Source organism: Crinia signifera, chromosome 8, assembly GCF_055691185.1.
Source record: "Crinia signifera chromosome 8, ASM5569118v1, whole genome shotgun sequence".
In the NCBI taxonomy this organism is placed as follows: domain Eukaryota; kingdom Metazoa; phylum Chordata; class Amphibia; order Anura; family Myobatrachidae; genus Crinia; species Crinia signifera.
In genome coordinates, this window is record NC_139224.1 from 109,822,077 (window position 1) to 109,841,681 (window position 19,605).

General features: G+C 40.9%; 1 protein-coding gene across 3 annotated transcripts in view; it reads left to right on the plus strand.

Annotated features, from left to right (window-relative positions):
* The window catches only part of PBX1 (PBX homeobox 1), a 132,901-nt gene that overhangs the window by 9,887 nt on the left and 103,409 nt on the right, over window positions 1-19,605 (plus strand). For all 3 annotated transcript variants that reach the window (XM_083156966.1, XM_083156964.1, XM_083156967.1), the window contains exon 2: window positions 15,526-15,599. In XM_083156966.1, the coding sequence (XP_083013092.1) occupies window positions 15,526-15,599 (74 nt within the window). The remainder of the gene's footprint in view (window positions 1-15,525; window positions 15,600-19,605) is intronic.

Below are 19,605 nucleotides of genomic sequence, written 5' to 3' on the forward strand. Positions count from 1 at the left end.
TGTGGACCTTCATAGTGTCAAACCTATGACCCATGCCCTATAATATCATATATAGCGTGGACAAGTAGAGACTTTAGACCTAATTCAGACATGATCGAAAAGCTGCATTTATTTAGCAAATGGACAAAACCCTGCTGCACTGCAGGACAGTCAAATGTAACCTGTGAGAGAGAGTTAGATTTGGGTGGGGTGTGTTCAAACTTAAATCTAAATTGCAGTGTAAAAACAAAGCGTCTATTATTTACCCTGCACAGAAATAAAACAACTTCCCCAAATCTAACTGTCTCTGCACATGTTACATCTGCCCCACCTGCAGTGCACATGGTTTTGTCCATTTGCTGAATAAGCAGCTTTGAGATCCGGTCTGAATTAGGCCCTTTGTCCGTAATGACTATTCAGTTTTTATTTATTTTGTAGAATGTACTTAAAAAAAATGCTAGCTATAAGCTAATTGGTGGCTATGAACAACTTTTAAATGTTGGCCCTTAGGTGCCCGTTTATTATTGGATTGCATATGTAATGCCATCTGGGTGGCATTTACCGCCCAGGATCGCATTGCAATATATCATCCTCTCGGGTGATTATCATCCTGCAGATGCAGGGACAGGGGCTCCGAAAGAAGTGCTTTGCCGGGTTTTGGGGGTTTCCGAATGTGCGGTTAGCGCTGAACCCGCTGCCTGGACTGCCCTGCCGGCAGCATGGCCTGTAGCTACGATGGTCTTAACGCCATCTCAGAATGGTGTTTTTCAGGGAATTAGCCGCAAATATATAATAAATGGACCCCATTAGCAGGAATGTGGTGTGTTGAGCAGGATTGACAGCAGGATAACTTTTTTACAGACCATATATATGCAGTACCTGAACTAAAATAGGTGTGGGTCATTGGTTTGATCCTAATCTAGGTAGATCTAGTATATGATGACTGTCACCACATATTGTTAACCTAATTGTGTGCAATTTATCTTCAGATAGCAAATATAACAGCTACGTTCCTAAAAGGCATGGGAAATGGTTAATTTATTTATTTATTACCAGTTATAGCGCACACACATTCCGCAGTGCTTTATAGAGAATAGATGTACATTCACATCAGTACCTGCCCCAGTGGAGTATACAATCTTTATTCCCTACCACATATACAGGCAGATGCATTCATTCTAGGGTTAATGTTGTTGGGAGCCTGTTGACCTCCCAGTATATATTTTTTGGATTGTGGGAGGAAACGGGAGTACCCGGAGGAAAAAACACAAGCACAGGGAAAATATACAAACGCCACACATTTAGAGCCATGGTGGGACTCTAACCCATGACCTCAGTACTTTAAAGCAGTAATGCTAACCATTGCACCATCCGTGCTGCCCATATTCCCAAACTTCAGCAATGAGCGAGGCTGAATTCTACACAAAGTATTTTTATGGTAGGCCGGTACCCATTGGGCCTTATTCTGGTTGGTGCGGTCCATGCCGAATTATTTTGGAGGGCGCTTTTTAGCCGTCTGTGCATGCGTAGGCAACGCAATGCGCATGTGCCACGCATGGTCTACGTACTCGTTCTCACTAATACCATACAGAAATGTCCACCGAATTGACTCGGGAAATATGGGCGTCATTCGGACCTACACAAGGGCGTGGATTCAAAGTGGGAAAAACTGGGCGTAAATATGAGCATACACGAGGGAGTGCACGAACTCTGGTAGGCGTGCATTCGGACAGCACACCGACTGCAAACGAATAAACACACATTAAATATGCAGTCTTCATAAGCAATTTTCACTTTGCGGAGACCACTTGTTCATGCGCTAGGCATCCGGTTCGCCCAATTAGTACGCCCGCACCTGAACCACTCTCAGCTGAACACAATACAATCCACTCCTCTACTCATTAGTGATTAATTACACTCTTTTCATAGCTTCAATTGGAAGCATTGCTGCCTAAATGGACCATTAGTAAATACACAAATATATGCTGAAAGCACGACTGCATTCTTGCTATTTTACACACATTTACACTGCAAGCAATGGTCAGAAATTGGTATCACTAATATAAATATACATGTCACTTTTACATTCAGCAATAACAGCACACATTTGGGGATAAAAATAAAATGTATTACCTTTCAGGAAAACATAAGAATTTTTGGTACTTATGTATTATCTGGGCTCCCTTGTTAAATGCACCCCATTTTTTCATACCCCTACTATCCAAATAAGCATGGAGTTGATTTTATATAGTGTGGCGAGCCACCGTGCCCGAAGCGTGGCGAGCGGATGCGGTCTCATAAGAAAAATGGGAGCCCAGATATTACATAAGTACCACATTTTTTTTATTACAATTAAAAACAATCCTTTTTTTTATGAGGTAGGCTAATTGCATAAGTGTGTCATGTGGCAGATGTATGAGTTCAGATAACAGTCGTGAGTTTTGCGGAAATACCCTGCATCGGTGCGTATGGGCAGCTTCCCGTCCGTTCTGACGCTGTAAGACCGTGCAGAATCTTTGTGTTGCCACCGCACACGCACGGTTTGGATGTTGTCCAAAAACACACCCTCTTCTTAGAGAGTGAGTCCGTCCGAATGCGGAGGACCTGTGGGCGTTTGTTCTTACAATCTTCACACAGCGTGGCGTTCGGTTAGCTCCGAAAGAATTCGGACCGAACCAACCAGAATAACCTCCATTGTGAGGTGCAAAGACTCATACAGGGGGAAGACAAAGGCAGTGGGAATTAACCTATGCCACAGCAGAGGTTGGTGTCAAGGGGGTATTGTATATTGAAGTGTATGTGTTCTGATTCCAGCAGTTACACCAAGACATCCATGGTTAATCTGGAGTGTGAATACTAGATTAAGAACTAGGTTCCAGCAGGTTACTGAGAATATGAATAAAAAAATTATATAGTGATTTGTTTTCAGAAACCATCCAAACTGCATTCTTTGGAAATGTTATACTTTTATTTGACACTAAAGTGAGAGCTTTGATTAATATAAATATAGTATTACATTAAGGAAGGTTAAAGTTTTCCATTGAAGGTTCCCGAGAGTAGACCCTCCATACCATTTTTCAAGAACCTGTGTGTATATATAGTGAAACATTATTACTTTTGTGCCCAGCTCTACAGTGCTATGGGAAATACTCTATAAATAATCCAATTCTTAATTTGAGTCAACAAGGAAGCTGTATATATTGATATACTCTTACAGGAGAAACCTCACTGCTAAATAACCTGTCCCTTTAGAATTGTCACCTTCTCCATTAAACCAAATCCCCACCCACCCCCATCTTGTTTACCTCATGTGTTAGATTTTTTGTGTAATTTCTCTGATGTTTAATGGCCATTACAACTACTAATAGAGTATCTATTTTGATGTTTTTTTTTTATGTTTGTATGTCTCTAGATATGGATATTTTACAGTCATGTAAAAAAAAAAGTAAACTATATAAAGTGTTTCTTAATATCCTAACATAATAAACAATCATCTAGTCCCCATGAGTCCTAAATTTGACAAATATTAATAACATATTGTACTTTTTTATTTGACAAGTAAACATTCAAAGTAATATATGGAAGGGGTGGGAGAGTCCAGATTTGGATTGGCCAAGTTCATGTATAGATCACAGCCCCATTGGGTCGGCTTGAAATGTCTTTAACAGGGCTTGGCATAGACAAATGCCCTCAAACCTCAATGATCTAGAGCAGTGGTTTTCAAACTCTTACCCTCAAGTCTTCCCAACAGGTTATTTTTAAGTAAATCGGTCTGTGCAAACAGGTGGGATATTTACTAGCCCAGTGAAATTGAGTAAATCTGAGTATGCATTGGAATGATGTTGGCACAATACCATTTGTAATAACAAATCTCCTACATCGCTCAGTTTGTACTTGGGATTGTGTGCTCACGTGGTCGCTAGCGGTGTGTATGGTTGAACAAATCCAGAAAACATGACATGGAGTTGGCAACCAGTGAACTAGAACCGTGTTTTAAGGATGAGTGGGCTCGTACAATAAAAAAACAACTAGTGTTCTTGTAATTAAAATAATTTCTTCAAACTATTATTGTTAATGTTAGCTCTGCAAGCTACTAAATTATGGAGATGGTGAACTTTTAGGATTTGGTGAGGAGTAGGTGGTATCTAGATCATTTTGTCCTCATGTAAGTAAATCTGACAAAAATTGTTTGTGTTCATCACTGTTGTATGTATGCTGTTTATTAAATGAATGTGTGTGGTGTCAATTCAACTTCAGAAGAGCATGTAAAATAGATCTCTCTACTAACTGATTCAGTATGAAATCCCGGCGGTCGGGATCCCGGCGTTCAAAATCCAGATGCCGAAATCCCGACAAGGGGGGGACGTGGATTGCCCCCCCTTGCGGGCTTGGTGCCTCGCTACGCTTGGCACGCTAATTTATTCTCCCTCCAGGGGTGTCGTGGACACCCACGGAGGGAGAAAGTGTCGGGATTCTGAACGCCGTGATTCCGACCGCCGGGATTTTAACTGCATCCCCTACTAACACTGTTTGTTATGGTCACTGCTGTTTGCAGCCTGAGTAATGCCAGCACAATGGCACAACTGGGGAATTGGGCTGTATACCCATTCCACCTCGGAATAAATGACTTTCATTGGAAATTGTTGAAATGGGCTGTAAGATACAGGTACACCATTCCTGCCTATTATAAAAAAATGTTTTAATGTCTACTGTGGGCAACTCCAGAGGTGAGATTAAAGAACCAATGCAGAGATGCATCAAGCCTTTCGAAGAGAATGGCTAATTTGGCCAACACTCTGATCAGTTTCTGTCAGTGATCTAGCACTTTCTTTAAAATAACAATCTGATTTGATTTTGGTAACTTCTATACTTTCTCTCTTAATATATATCACTTTAGACAGGTGATGTGATGAGGCAATTTGTGTCAGAATGTACTACTGACTGATCTGACTTATTATGCTACAGTGGTTGGCCAGTGAATTGCAACATCTCACCACCATTCAAAAAAAAAAAAAAAGAGTAGTAACATCCACCCAGCTAAATTTGGGATGTCATTGGTATTTTTACAGAGTACCCAGAAAATGATTCCCAACTTCATGCCTCAAGTACCCCCAACAGCTCATTGTCCAGGTCGCCCGAGATACACACTGCAATGCTGTGTGCTGAGCACACATTCCTACACCATTTAAGGATTTCAGATTCTTAATTTTTTTTTTTTTTATGTGAATTTTCGCAACGGCCGCTAATTGTTGAATTTGCGGGTGATTCAGACAATTTAGTGTCTGTTTCCGAAAAACGTGGCCAATTCCAACATTCGGAAAAATTGAATACCAACTGGTAGGATTCGTGATTGAATACCCCGGTTAGTGTATTATTTTTACAAATTTGCATCCAGTGTATTTCTGAGTTGTGAAGATGAGGAGAACCGATGATTTGTATTTCACTGCAATTACCTTTTTGTGAAGTTTGTGCTCCCTTTTTTTTTTTTTTATTACCGGTATGTTGTAATTGATTGTGAGGGGAGATTAATAGTGCTAGTGTATTTCATTTTTTTCATTAGGTTAGAGAAATATATATAATTTTATTAACTTTTATTAACTTTTCTGTTTATTGAACTTGATTTTTGTTTTTCAATTTCAGTTTTTATAAATGCTGCCTATCTTCTACATTTAAGTTCTGAATGATTCTGTTCTGTTCTTCCTGTTTTGTAGTCATTGATCAGAAATATCTGGCCAACAGACTCATTTAATTATACGTGAACATTTGTGGTGCTATATTCAATGGGTCGACCTTGCACATAGGCATATGCAACGTTCTGTATTCATTGGCTGTGCTGCAGGGCCGACCTGATATGTATGGGAACAATGTTTATTCACAGACCTATCATTTGTAAACACTGACCGAAGCGGTTAGCAATATTTTATTTGTTGGCTATACAGGTTGAGTATCCCGTATCCAAAATGCTCGGGACCAGGAGAATTTTGGATAACGGATTATTCCGTATTTCGGAATATTTTAATATTTCAATTATGTATTTTGAAGTATCTTGCATGTATGCTGTATAAACACATAAAATACACACAAATATATTTTGTTACTACATAAAATACACACAAATATATTTTATTTGTTCAAAAAACAAGGTTTCAAAACATGAAACAAAATTTGTGTACTATCTCAGATATTGAATTTGAATGCCAAGCAATCATGTTCTTGCACATATATAGTGCCAGTTACATATCATGTCACCAGTAGTGCTGTTACAAATGTCCCCAGTGAGTTTTTAGCAAAAAAAATATTTTTTTTTCACTTTCTGGAATGTCTGGTTTTCGGAATAATTCGGATAACGGATACTCGGATACGGGATACTCAACCTGTATGAACGACCAAAAAGTTAAAGCACTTTACATTTTCAGAAAATAAATCATATTACATAGGAGACAGCCATCTTATGTGCTGTTGGTTATAGTGGAAGAATATTTAACCAAATTAATTACAGAGTACAAGATACCTTTCGGTTTGTGTTCATCCACCCACAAAAGCAACATGTGAGGCAACCATTTAGGGACGTGGATTTTTCATCTGCAGCTAGGATCGCGACAATCCACTGCAGTTATCGGCAGAACGGGCCCAACTGCTTCTAAAGTCGGGCTTGTTCTGCCGTGATCCCTCTTCAATGCTGTCTGTAAAGACAGCATTGAATAGCGGCGGCACATTGAATACCCCCTTAGAACTTAGACAAAAGGTCCAAGCTAATTTTGTCTGCTGCAGAAGGTGTTGTTGAAATTGGGGCCTATATGGACCAAATTTTAGGGTTGAAATTATGGATCTTGTGGGAGCAGGGGCCCAGGTGGTGCGAGAGGTCATAAGGTCCTAAAAATGTTTGAATCCTCACTTGCTCAGTAGTAGACGTTTGCAACAGTAGCACAATACCCCAGTGCCACACTTCCTAATGTCCTATTCATTAGCTCTTATAATTAGTCAAGTACACTTTCTTTTGTTCTTTAGAAGTGTTTTTTTTTATTTATTTTTATTAATATAGAATTTTAACTTTTTGGAGTCTCAATCCTTTAGATTTTCTCTGGACGTCTTCTACTGTATCACTGGCTATTTTATTTTTCTTTTTTTAAATTATTATTAGTAGATTGCACGTGGAATCATTTAAAAAAAGAATTTGCTTCAAATGTTTCCTACCCTGATTTAATAATGATTCCAAATTTTATGGATAACAATGAAAAAATATTTTAACTTCCCTCTTTTTCTTTAAAACAATAAATCTAGAAATAACTGGTAAGGAGTTTTATATAGGAATCAGATGGTGATATTCGAGACCCTCAAAGTTTGTGTTTCATAAACATTTTTACATGACTTTTTAACTATTATTGGACTGTGCGCATTAGTTTTTCCTTGTATGGTTTACTCTTGTGAGCTATCCTACACCACGGAGTACAACAATCAAATTTGTATTTAAACTAGAGTTCTTCTGTGTACATTATTGGTAATAAGCTTTCAAAAATGATCAGAAGATATTATACTATAATAAGGTGGGTTTTTATAGATCTGCCCGTTTGTGTAAATAGATAGATTAGTAGTAGACCCATTTCTGTTTGCTTTGCTATATTCTTTATTCCTGTCGTACAAGTAGAGTCCTGCAATCCCTGAATCTACAGCTCTATAAATTATGTGCAGTTTGTTTGTGTCTTGTGGAGGTCTTAACGGAAGTGTGTGAGGCGCTAATAACCACAGTGTGATTAATGATAATTTCTCTGTGTGAGATTTCCCCTTGGTATCATCTGGCAATGTCCTGGGGCACAAAGCAGTAAAAATAAGAAGTGCTCGTCTTTCTGTGTGATTTGTCCCATTTTTGCAGGGGCTGCTACCTTTCCAGTGGTGGTGGTTCTAGTTCTCAGGCTAGCAGCATCTTATTTCACACTATTTTTGTTATTCCGTTTGCAGTAGAAGTTTGTTTATAAGCATTAAACCGGGTGTATGAAGGATAACTTGAATAGCAGGATTATTTGTAGTTTTTATTTTTACTTGTTGAAAATGTCTTCTGTCATCTAGATAAGTTTCCGGTTAGATTCTTTAACCGCATATATTTGTGTGTACACATACACACGGTGCAATTTTAAGCCTAATGGATGATTTTTTTTTTTTTTTTTGACTATGCGATTTTGGCTAACTGCAGTTGCGATTTTGGCTATTTTGCTATTTAGCCCTAGGCCAAATATATTCTGCAAGCAACAGTCAAAATAGACTTGCCTACACAGTCTATTTTCCCTTGCGATACCGACGCCATTGGGCCATGCATCTGTATCGGAAAGAAGCCTCCTTAGCACTGTGCAATTTTTGGCTAGCTTACCATCCTATTACTATATAGTTAAAATTATGACCAAAATCACACCTTGTGTGCACAGCATTAGCTCAGTTATTACGGTTCAGGTAGGATTCAGGTTAAAATAACAATCTGTCAACTATTTGCATGTTAACTATTTGACTCTGACGACCATTTAACTGCTGGACTTATGACCCTGTGGACCCTCTGGTGTCAACCTATGGACTCTCTATATACTGTCAACTTTTTAATCCACACATTCCAATCTGTGTGGATACAAAAAGCAGGGCAATAAAGTGCACCAGAGCTACTGTACGGGGCGGAATAGGGGGTAAAGCGAAAAAAAAAATGGATGACCAACGATTTAAAAGAGTAAGCAAAATTAGGTCCTGGCCCAACTAAAGGTATAGAAGCAGGTAGGGCAAGTTTAATATGAGCAGAAATATTTAAGCCCCGTGCACACTAGCCAATTAGTGCCTCTGCCGATTTAGTTACCTGTATCGGCAGAGTCCTCGGTCAGACTATCAGACTAGATAGTGCATACACACTGAAATTCTATTGGTTACTGATATATCGTTAAGTAAAGACACTGGTTCCGTAGCTGTGTATGCAGTTGCTGACTATATAATAAGATTGAGCTGCATACACAAACGACAGGGTGGTAGTTAACAATGGCATTGTTATTGACATTGGGGTGTATTCAATGCCGGGGGCGAGCTGTGACAGCGAATAGTGCTTCCTGTCACAGCGTGCCCTGTCAGTATTCAGCTGACCCCCCTGCATATGCTGATCCCCCCTCGCTCCAAAAAAATGGAATCGGCTTATGCGCCCGCAGAAACGGTGAGATTCGCATGTAAATGCGACGGGCTCACAGCATTAGCCGTGAGCCTTGCTGTTTGGAGGAAACCTCGTCGTCCTCTGCCAGCGATGATTCCCCTGGAACATTGAATAGAGTGAGCGGCCAGCACGGGGGTTAAACACCCTCGTCGGCCGCATTGAATAAGGGATGTTGTGTTTGTGTGTGTTTTTAATATATAGCTTAGAAGGGCCTTTTTGAGGCCTTGTGTTTGGGACTTTAGATGCTAATTGAACTCTAAGTTCTATTTTACACGTAAAGCTATCCGGCATTTGTGGGCTACATGCAAAAGCAGTCTTTGTTTACCCTGCATATAATTCAATTAATGTATTTTCACCCTTTGCTTTGCAACATTTTGTTTTTTTTCCTTTTGCTCTCAACGGACACAGCCCATAAATCTTCAGCTAATATGGCATGTACGAACCATATGTATGAATATTCTGGTGTCTCCTCGGATATGTCTAGCGCTTTTTCTCCAGACTGGCAAACATGTATAGAAATGTATTTAAAGAAGTGTGTAAACTGTTTTTTTTTATGTTTAATGTGTGAATGTGTAAAGTGCGATCGCATAGGCGGATGTTGCTAAGCCTTTTCTGAGCTCTGCGCAAATGAGTCCTGTATTTAAGAGAGAATCAAAAGAAAGCACTCTGCATAAAATCCAGCTTCATTTCGAAGCCACCAAGGAAAAGTGGCGAGTAATTTTATTTTATTCTTCCTCCTGTTTAGAAAAGAACGCTATCATTTTCTCTCAAATTGGAGCTGTGCTTTTTACCTTTTTGGAGGGTGGAATATAACTTAAAAAATGCAGCCTTAAGCAAAAAGATGAAATGTAAAAGCACAAGTTAACAGCCATTTTAACCAAAGACTGGTTTATCCTCTCAGGTATTTTGTTGTATATGTGTGCTGCTGAATTAAATACCCCCCCTGTGCTAGTGAAGACTTGGACGACTATCATTACCAGCAGTTTTAAGTCTGGACCTCGTTGAGTTAAGATTTATCTACCATGGTTGTATGGGATCATTTACACAGGCATTTCTTGTGATGGCTGCAGCTTTACGCCTCTCTAGCCTGTGAGAGAGCGGACAGTCCCCATCTGTCCCTCACATCGAAGCCATGTTTACAAGGTCTTGTCTTACTGCCCAGTCTGCCAGACCCCATAGATATTACTGTATAAATTGCAATTACATTTATGAATGAATACAGGACCGCTTTGTAAAACAAAATAAAATGAGACTATGAATTTATATTTGTATAAACATTAATTTTTATTGTAGCCCTAGGCATGTGCCACCTGGGACAGTTTAGCTTCACTATTACACATTTTTTTTCTTATTGCACACCATTGGTGGCATAGCTATAATGAACCTAGGACAGCGGTCCTCAAGGCACCTGAACAGTCCAGGTTTTAAGGCTATCCATGCATAGCACAGGTAACTTAATTATTGTCCATTTAATTACACTCTCTGTGCACAAGATATCCCTAAAACCTGGACTATTGGGGTGCCTTGAGGACAGCGTTTGGGACGGCGCTCGGTAAATGTTATGGGGGGTTATTCAATGTTGATTCAAACTGTCCGAACATCATCTTTTTCTGACGTCCGTTCGACAGTCGGAATTCAATCTTCCGACTGTATGGAAATGTTCTAAAAATCTGAACAGCCATAGGCTGTCAAAAAGCCGCGGTTTCGTCAATCTGGAAGGCTGTTTTTAAAAAGTGTAGATTCTATTTTAAAAAATAAATGAAGTTGTATGTACATGCCTAAAGCCCCGTACACCCGGGGGAGATATATTGCTCAGCAATATATGGCTGAGCAATAGATTGCTCAGTTTCTCCTTTTCATCAGCGACCAGAGATGGTCGCTGATGAAAGGGAACCTCTGCCTGGCGGTGCCGCAGAGGTAATCAGCTGGTCGCAGGAGCAAGCTCCTGCGATCAGCGATTTAGAATGGGGCTGAAAACGGGAGCGCGCACCCGGCGATTTATCGCACACTTCCATCACTGGCAATATGGTCGTCTGCAACCATATTTCCAGCGATTTCAGCCCCTATCGCCCCCGTGTGTACACAGCTTAAGACTGGCAGAAATAGCTGCACACATTGAATATCTCCCATGATATTTTCACCACTTTCTCTTTTCCCAATTCCTGGTGTTAACATGTTACATCAGTGTTTTTCAACCACTGTGCGATGGCACACTATTGTGCCTTGAGCTGTTGTCAAGTGTGCCACCAGATCTAGAGATGCTAAAACCAATTTACAGCCACCACCAGTTCAACTGATAGTTACTGGTCGTTTTTTATTTATTTTTTTTCATGTAAAAGGCCAATGTATTTTATTTTTGTTACCTGTGGGGACCAGTGTGTTTTCTTTTTCTGTGGGGGCCAATAGGTTTTTTTTTTTTTTTTTTTCTGTGGGGCCAATATGTTTTGCCCTGTGGGCATCTCATGGTGTGCCTTGGCAATTTAAAAATCTTATTTATTGTGCCACAAGGTAAAAAGGAAAGGTTGAAAATCACTGTGTTACATAGTGATAGTCCTTTAACTTTATTATTAAAAAAATCAATGCAATAAAGGTATGAATGTGTATTTTTATTAATTTGCCTTTTTGATATAGCAGTGACCTTGCCAGAAATGTTACCTGGAGATTCTAGGTTCTATTTCCAATAAACCTCCTACACAAAGGATTCACCCTGCAGGGACTTCTGTTAATGCTTTGTTATCATCTGGCCTGGTCTAGTGCTGTGTCTATTATACTTTCATTCCCTGTAAAGGTGCCCACACACTGCAACGAATTTTTGGCCGATTTCTGATAAATCGGCCAATATATCATCCGATGTTTACTGATAATCGGTCGTAAATTGTCCGATTTCGGTCCGATGCGTGCTCCCGTGGATCTTTTGCTAAATCTTCTGATCTTACGTGCTGCATGAAAGATCAGAAGATTTAACAAAAGATCCATAGGAACGCACACGGGATCTTAAAAGTCTTTTTGGCAAAGATGTGCGCTTGCCTGAAATCTTTTGTCCAGGACAGGCAAAAGATTTGAAGGCTAATTTATGCGCACATCTTATGATCGCAGATCTTCCTTGTGTGTGGGCACCTTTACACAGCTAAGCAAACATTTCACACCCTTTTTCAGGTAAACCAGTCTATGTATGTGTGTGTGTGTGTGTGTATATATATATATATATATATATATATATATATATATATATATATATATATATATATATATATATATATATATATAATCTCCAGCTATGGTATCCCAAAGGAGGGAATCCCAACAGAGACCAGGTAAGTATTCACTCCCACCGTAACACTCACCGATCGGGGTGATTAGCTGTGTAGTGGAAGCTCACACTGACTCTGGACTTCTTCACCATGGTTTTGTTTTGTCAGGGTGACTACAGACTAGTAACCATTACAACTTAAATGTTTACAGCCCTGACGCTAACAGAGACCTGCTCCCATACACCGTCTAGCTTTCCTGGATTTGATCATGCAGACAAATGGCCCAGGTGGATCTTATGCACCCTAGCTTCCTCCTCCCAGACTGACAGACAAATGACACACCCACATTAGATTTACAAGGGAGCTCTTCACACCTCCTCAGTTTTGATCAGTCACATGCCTTCAGCTGTTCTAGGCTGCAGGGAGAATTAATTAAATACACAAATCTCTAAAACTGGGTACACACTAGACCAGGGGTCCTCAAACTAAATAATTACAGGACCCCAGCAAATTACTGCAGAAGGTCATCACATCACATGTGTAGTCAGCAGACAAGTCTATGCATGGCAGCATTTTGGAGGTACAAAATGATGTAAAATAACAAATAATTCAACAGATTTTTCAGACTCCTTGAATTACTGTCTAAGATTACAAAAGTCATCAGCCTGATGGTCACAACATGGATTCGCGACCCCATGCTGAGAAGGTCAGGACCCACAGTTTGAGAACCGCTGCACTAGACCATCTGTCGTCCATTCCGACTGATCGTATGAGGCATAGCTTCTAGTGTGTACTTGCTATGTCATTGACTGTACATGCGCCTGCATGCAGAGCCGATGGAAGACATCGCTAGCAAGGGCCATGCTGTGGAATGCAGCATAGGCACCAGCACCCCGGCATCGGTGAGTGTGTATGCACTTGCTGATACCGGTTTCATCTCTGTCATTGTCACGCTGGGTACACATTGGCTAATGTGTACCCAACTTAAGACATGCTTTTTAGTTTTTTCAACAACACACTCATCCTATTGTGTGTGTTTAGTAAAGACGGTGGCACTTAGGTCTGACACCACAGAATACTCAAAACAACGGTTCAACTGATTGTCACATACGATATCCAAGTATCCTATATCAAAATAATAAGTGCAGTTTTCTCCTGGGTCCTAGTCGGAGTGCGAAGACACATCTTTGCTAACTTTTACTAAAGTCACTTGTGACATGATTCAAAGTGTTTTTGCCTGCGCTATTTTGAAGAGTTCTTGCGAATACATTTCTTTTACATTAGCAATCGATAGTGGAGTATGGGATATTTTTGGTAATGTGGAATGAAATGAGTAGGAGGGAGAATGCTGCTTATGTGAGGAAACTGGAGAAGACTCTTGCTTCTCAGGGAGAGTTTAGCGGCGAAACACCGGACTCATTTGGTTATGTTGGAGAGTCCATGATCTGTGTAATGAGGATTTAGCTATAACCCAGTAGCAATAAAGTCCACAAGGGACTATTTTCACTGACACTCTTACGGAACTTTCTTTTTGCTGCCTGCGGTGATTGCCTTTCACATTTGTTCATTTTTATGGCATTGGACTTGTTTTGATTGCCCCATTTTCAGTTAATAGAATTATATTCTCACCTGAGACTCGTGTAATTCTTCATGTAGCATTTTTATGAGGTATCTAATAGCATGTGTGGAATGATATGATCCACCTAAGCTATTTACACACGGGCACCTGCAATGCTGTTTTTATTTTTATTTTTTATTGCCTATACAACTGTTTTATATTTCATGGTGCAGTTTCTATACATTTAGTAGCTGCTTCTGCAAATCACAATCACTCCATAAGTTTTGTGTGTGTTTATTTTTTATGATTCATTTGTTTTAACATGTAAGAAAACGGTTGTTAACGTGTTGAACTCAAACACACGCAAACCCTTCCTACGTTGTATATAAAAGCAAGTTAGTAACTGCATTTATAGACTGACATAGAAATACTTAAATATGTTTACATCTACTTTGCTAATGTATATAATGTCAATATTTTCCATTCAGTAATTTGTGTGTGTAGACATTGAAATCAGGAGTATCTAGCAACCTTTTCTTTTAAAGCACGCTTTCAAAGGATTCATTTAATCAACATATACAAGGCTGGATTGAAAAGTAATGCCTCCATGGCTATAATATATTTTTATTGTTAACGCATTTGAACACTTTCACCTGTTCCCAAAGATGAGAGCACCTTTAAGGGTCAATACTTTAACTCTGATGACTAGGTGAAAGCTGCCATTCAGTCCTGGCGTCGACAAAAACCTCCAGCTTTCTTCTCAGATGGGTTTGACTGACTCGTCAAGCATTGGCACACGTGCGTGGAAATGGATGGGGACTACGTTGAAAAGTGAATAGTGCATTACATAGAGGATAAACTGAGTTATTATGAATGGGAAAAAAAATGTTCAAATGCATTCACCAAAAAAAAAAATATATATAGCCATGGAGACATTTACTTTTCAATCCAGCCTCGAATAAACAATAGTGGCAGCCATTTTGTGGCAAAATCATGGACTAATGTCGGTTCAGCAAATCAGTTGAGATCTGTAGGGCACCAGAATGAAAATTGAGGGAGAGTCACTCCCTCCCCATTTTGAGGTGGGAGCAGTTCCCTGCTTCAAGTGAGTGACTGGGATGTCCCTCAAGACAAGGGGGTGAAGGATAGGATAAAGCATAGGAAGTCTGATATACTGTTTGGCATCCAGGTTATTGAGATCTTCTGCACTGTGTATTCTGAGAGAGAAATTATGTAGGTATTTATATATTGCCATCAGACCTATCCACATGCCTATTAAATACCCCCAGACCTCTGCACATGTTATCAGGTCACATATAACTATTTAATGTCTGTCCGATCCCTGACTTACCCATTGCCATTCTTCTGATCACCCGTGCATGCATTCCGACCTCATTGTTACAAGGATTAGCCTTGTACACATCAAATGATTCTGGTAGGGCAAGGTCTGTCCACTCTGAGCGATGCAACACAAACTGTATCTGTCCTTAACAATATGGTTGGAACACTGTCATTTTTCTGCGCTTATGGATCCAGGTCTGATCTTCTTTTTATGTCATTTTCAGGAAGCACGCCCTGAACTGCCACAGAATGAAGCCTGCACTCTTCAATGTGCTTTGTGAAATCAAAGAAAAAACAGGTAAGGGAGTATCCCTGCATGTTCCAAGTCTGAGGACGCTGTGTCACCAGGTGTTTGCCCAATTAGCAGTGCCAATTATTATTATAATTCGATGCATGTTATTATTTTTATCCACCATATATATATAGGCTTTTGTGGTCAATCCCATTAAATATTTCATTAACATTCATGATGAAGTGGAAAGTGAGAGCTGTGGTAAAGGAGGATGCTGTTCTAAATTTGAGAGTACTTTCTAGTGTGAATAAATCTTCCGCTAACTTATGTTATTATGCCCTCTATTTTGGGGTTATGCTGCCTTCTGCAATCAATTGGGTATGTAATTATTCAGTGTTATAGGAGGCGGACAATGAAAACGAACACGTCTTATTTTATCATCGCATTTCGTATTGTAACTTGTTACTACTCTGCAGAAATCTCCTTGTCCTGGTGCTCATTCTTTGTATCTCAATGGCGCTCCTTTTGCAGAGTTCCTGGAAATGATGATCTGATGCTTGTGATTGGTTCCTGATTTGCATTGATGTACTCTATCTGGATAAAGTAGAGGGATACTTGCTGGGGTGCCCTCCTTGATGAGATCCAACATAGGTCCAACCAAATAGTAGTCCAGAAAAAGCGGCACTCACACAGGCTGTAATAAAACGGCCCTTTATTCGTCCTACAGTATCGGGGGCCCCCCCGTCGTGCTGCTGTCCCTGACGACGGGGGGAACCCCGATACTGTAGGACGAATAAAGGACCGTTTTATTACAGCCTGTGTGAGTACCGCTTTTTCTGGACTACTATATATATATATATTATCATTAATACATATCTGGTTTGAAACTGGGATGACAAATGTAGACATATATTTGTGTTTTTAAAGTTTTTTTATTTTATTTTATTTTTTTACCCAAATTTGTTCCATTTTGCACCCTTCTGATTGATGCCACGCACTTCCTATTTGGCATCTTGTCCATAGTGTTAACCAGGTGGAAATCAAATTTTTTTGGTTTTAAATTTAGTAAAGCAACCTTTTCAGCTTGGTGTGTTGAAAATCATAAAAAGCTTTAGCTTTCCTCGAGTCGCGTGTCACAAGAAATATCAATAATTTGGTGATATTTGCAGACCATAATAAAGAACAGCCACAATAAATAGTTATATTTTCAATATCCCCCCCCATCACACCAGCCCCACACTGTAGTGTCCCCCCATCACACCAGCCCCACACTGTTTCCATTGCACCTTTACCTTTCTGTCCAAACAATACTCAGCAAGGGTTGGGGGGGAGTGGTGCACTGCTCACTGCCTTTTGCCGCAGATCTGTTGTGGCTGCCGCCACCCGTCCCTTACACAGTGGAGGGGTGCAGCATTATCGAACCGGCAGGGTCGGGACACAGTGGCAATTTTCACACCTATTTTGACAAATAAATTTTGCATTCAAAGGGTTAATCTAGATATTGCTTATGGCTATCACTGGAAGAATACAACTCCTGCCATTTACTATCTATGTGGCTCATTCACCTCAGCTATTGCATTCCTTGCGATTCTTAATTGTTTGATCATGCATCTTGTTCCTCTCCCATTTCTGCTATCTTTTAGTCCCTCTTCCATTTTGCTGCCTCTCCCACATGACGTGTATGCCTACCCTTCTCCTATCCATTCTCTCTCCCTGCAACTGCTAATAGTACGGCCATCAGTCCATTGGAGTCAGGCATGATTTAATATGTGACAGGCAGCTCACAGGAAACGGTACCTGTTTCTCTACATTCCAGCCTCTCTATGCCTCTAGCGCGTTTAACCCTTTTATGTCAGAACATAAACTACTAACGACAGTGTGTGTATAATACGCTGAAATGTGTTCCTTAATATAAATGTAAATCTGTGGTATAGAACATGGAGATATTTTACATTTGCTGAAGAGTAGTAAATCCCGCATCTAGTCTAATGCATTACTGCGTGATATGTAATCTATCTTCTGCTCGCTCTGCAGCGTATGTGAGGGCTAGCATTGCTTGCTGTTCATTATATGTAACCTGCTTGTGGTTATCTCGGTGTAACAAGTGCGTATTTATATATGTGTGTGCAGAATATGATGCGGTCATATTGCTCATTGCGTATAAGGTTAATAATCATACATGATTGGCTACATTTTGGCGGGAATGTTGTCAATGTTTAGCATGGAAGATAACATGCGTGTTGTTTAGTTATAATTTACTTCAGTTGGACAACTTTCAGCTCTTCTGGTGTCTGTCTGGGTAGCGGGTTATGCTTAGACATGTAGTCCCACATGTGTATGGTCATTGAGCTAACCCTTTCTTAGACACCTTCCAGCTGAGGTTTTGTAATTTGCGCTCAGGTCAGCCCTCGGTAAAGTGCTTGTTTTGTGACTTTTTACGCCAAACCGTTAAGAAAAGGAACTTCCGTTCTACTGCAAATGTTAATCTCCGATCTATATCCAAAACACTAACCCAAGGGGGCATCTCTGCTTTCCTTGACTTCATAGTCCCCCTGACCAGATACCCGCCTTGGCCTGACAGCCAGAGATATCTTCCCTTGCACTACAGTATATTGCATATACTGTTATTTTCCTGTGTCCATAAAACCTGTGCTGTACTTGTTAAATTCTTCCCCAGCCCCCCTTTGCCTCTTTCTAGTTCAATCCTTCTTATTTCACATATCAGGATTCGGAGAGATTTAAAAGCTGTTATTTTCCAACTTCCAGACTCTCCTCCTCTCCCTAAGTTCATCCAGAGTTCGCTTGTGGTGGTTTAGGCTTTTCCCTGACTCTTTCACCTTCTGTCATCATAACTCAAGGGCAGACAGAGCTCCATCCAAAGGAGGAGGAGAGGGAACCATTGCAGGGAACATTTACTCTTTACTTCTGTACAGGATTCATTGCACTGAGCCGCAACTATAACAGAGAGGGAATATTTTACTCCTTAATTTACAATCAAAATCACATTAAACATTGCTTCTGTAAGCTGTGCATATAGAGATCCTATTCCTAAAAACACAGAATGGAATATGAGTTCACTAATACATGAACCAAACTTGTTAGGAATCAAATCTAGTATTCATTCTAGAACCCTGCATCTTCCAAAACTCATTCAGTTCCTCTTCCTTGCCTGGGGTGTCACTCGCTGTGCTGCTTCTAACATAGGCCCTTATTCTGGTTGGTGCGGCCGGAGCCGCACATGGTGCTCCGGCCGCACAAACCAATCCCCGCCCACGAGACGGATCGCCACGGCCGTCCGTACACGGACGGCTGGCGATCCGCATAAAAATGGTGGGGCGTACGCCTCCACCATGGTGGGAGCTGCCCCCTGCATTCGATGGTCGTCGACCATCGAAGGCAGGGCCGCACGCCACAGCAGCTCCCGCAAGCTGAGACCACACGGACAATCGTCCGTGTGATAGCTTGTATGGGGGCTGAGAGCTGACATCCGGCGACGTCAGCTTTCCGCCCCCATCAGTGGCGTCATGCCCTGATTAGCATGCATACGCCCCGCGTTTGCATGGGAACGCCCATGAAACGCGGGGCGTATACATAGGGAAATGAGGGTATGAAGCCCCTCACGCCCCTATACGCCCCCTTTGCGGCGGACGAAATACGTCTGCGGCGAATGGGGCTGCACATGCGCAGATTGACCTCTGCGCATGTGCAGACTAAAAACATCGGCGGTACGGCCGCACGCGGGCCGTACCGTCCGATACAGAATAAGGGCCATAGTGTGGTCTGTATTTCAGCACAACTGATAAGCAGACCGGACCTGTGCTAGAGGCAGCACAGCAGAGACACCCACCACAGACAGGGAAGAGGAGCTGACTTGTGGGTTTTGAGAGATATAAGGTGCTAGAATGATCACTAGAAGCTGTCTGTTTAGCTGCTGTGTGTTAATGCTACCACATCAAGGGGATAGGAAGCTTGTCGCCTCATTGCAGTACATATGGTGACGCAGCCGGGTATGGGTACTTGTATGCCACACTGCTGACCAGAATACCCTCCCCTGCACTGGCACAGCCGCTGC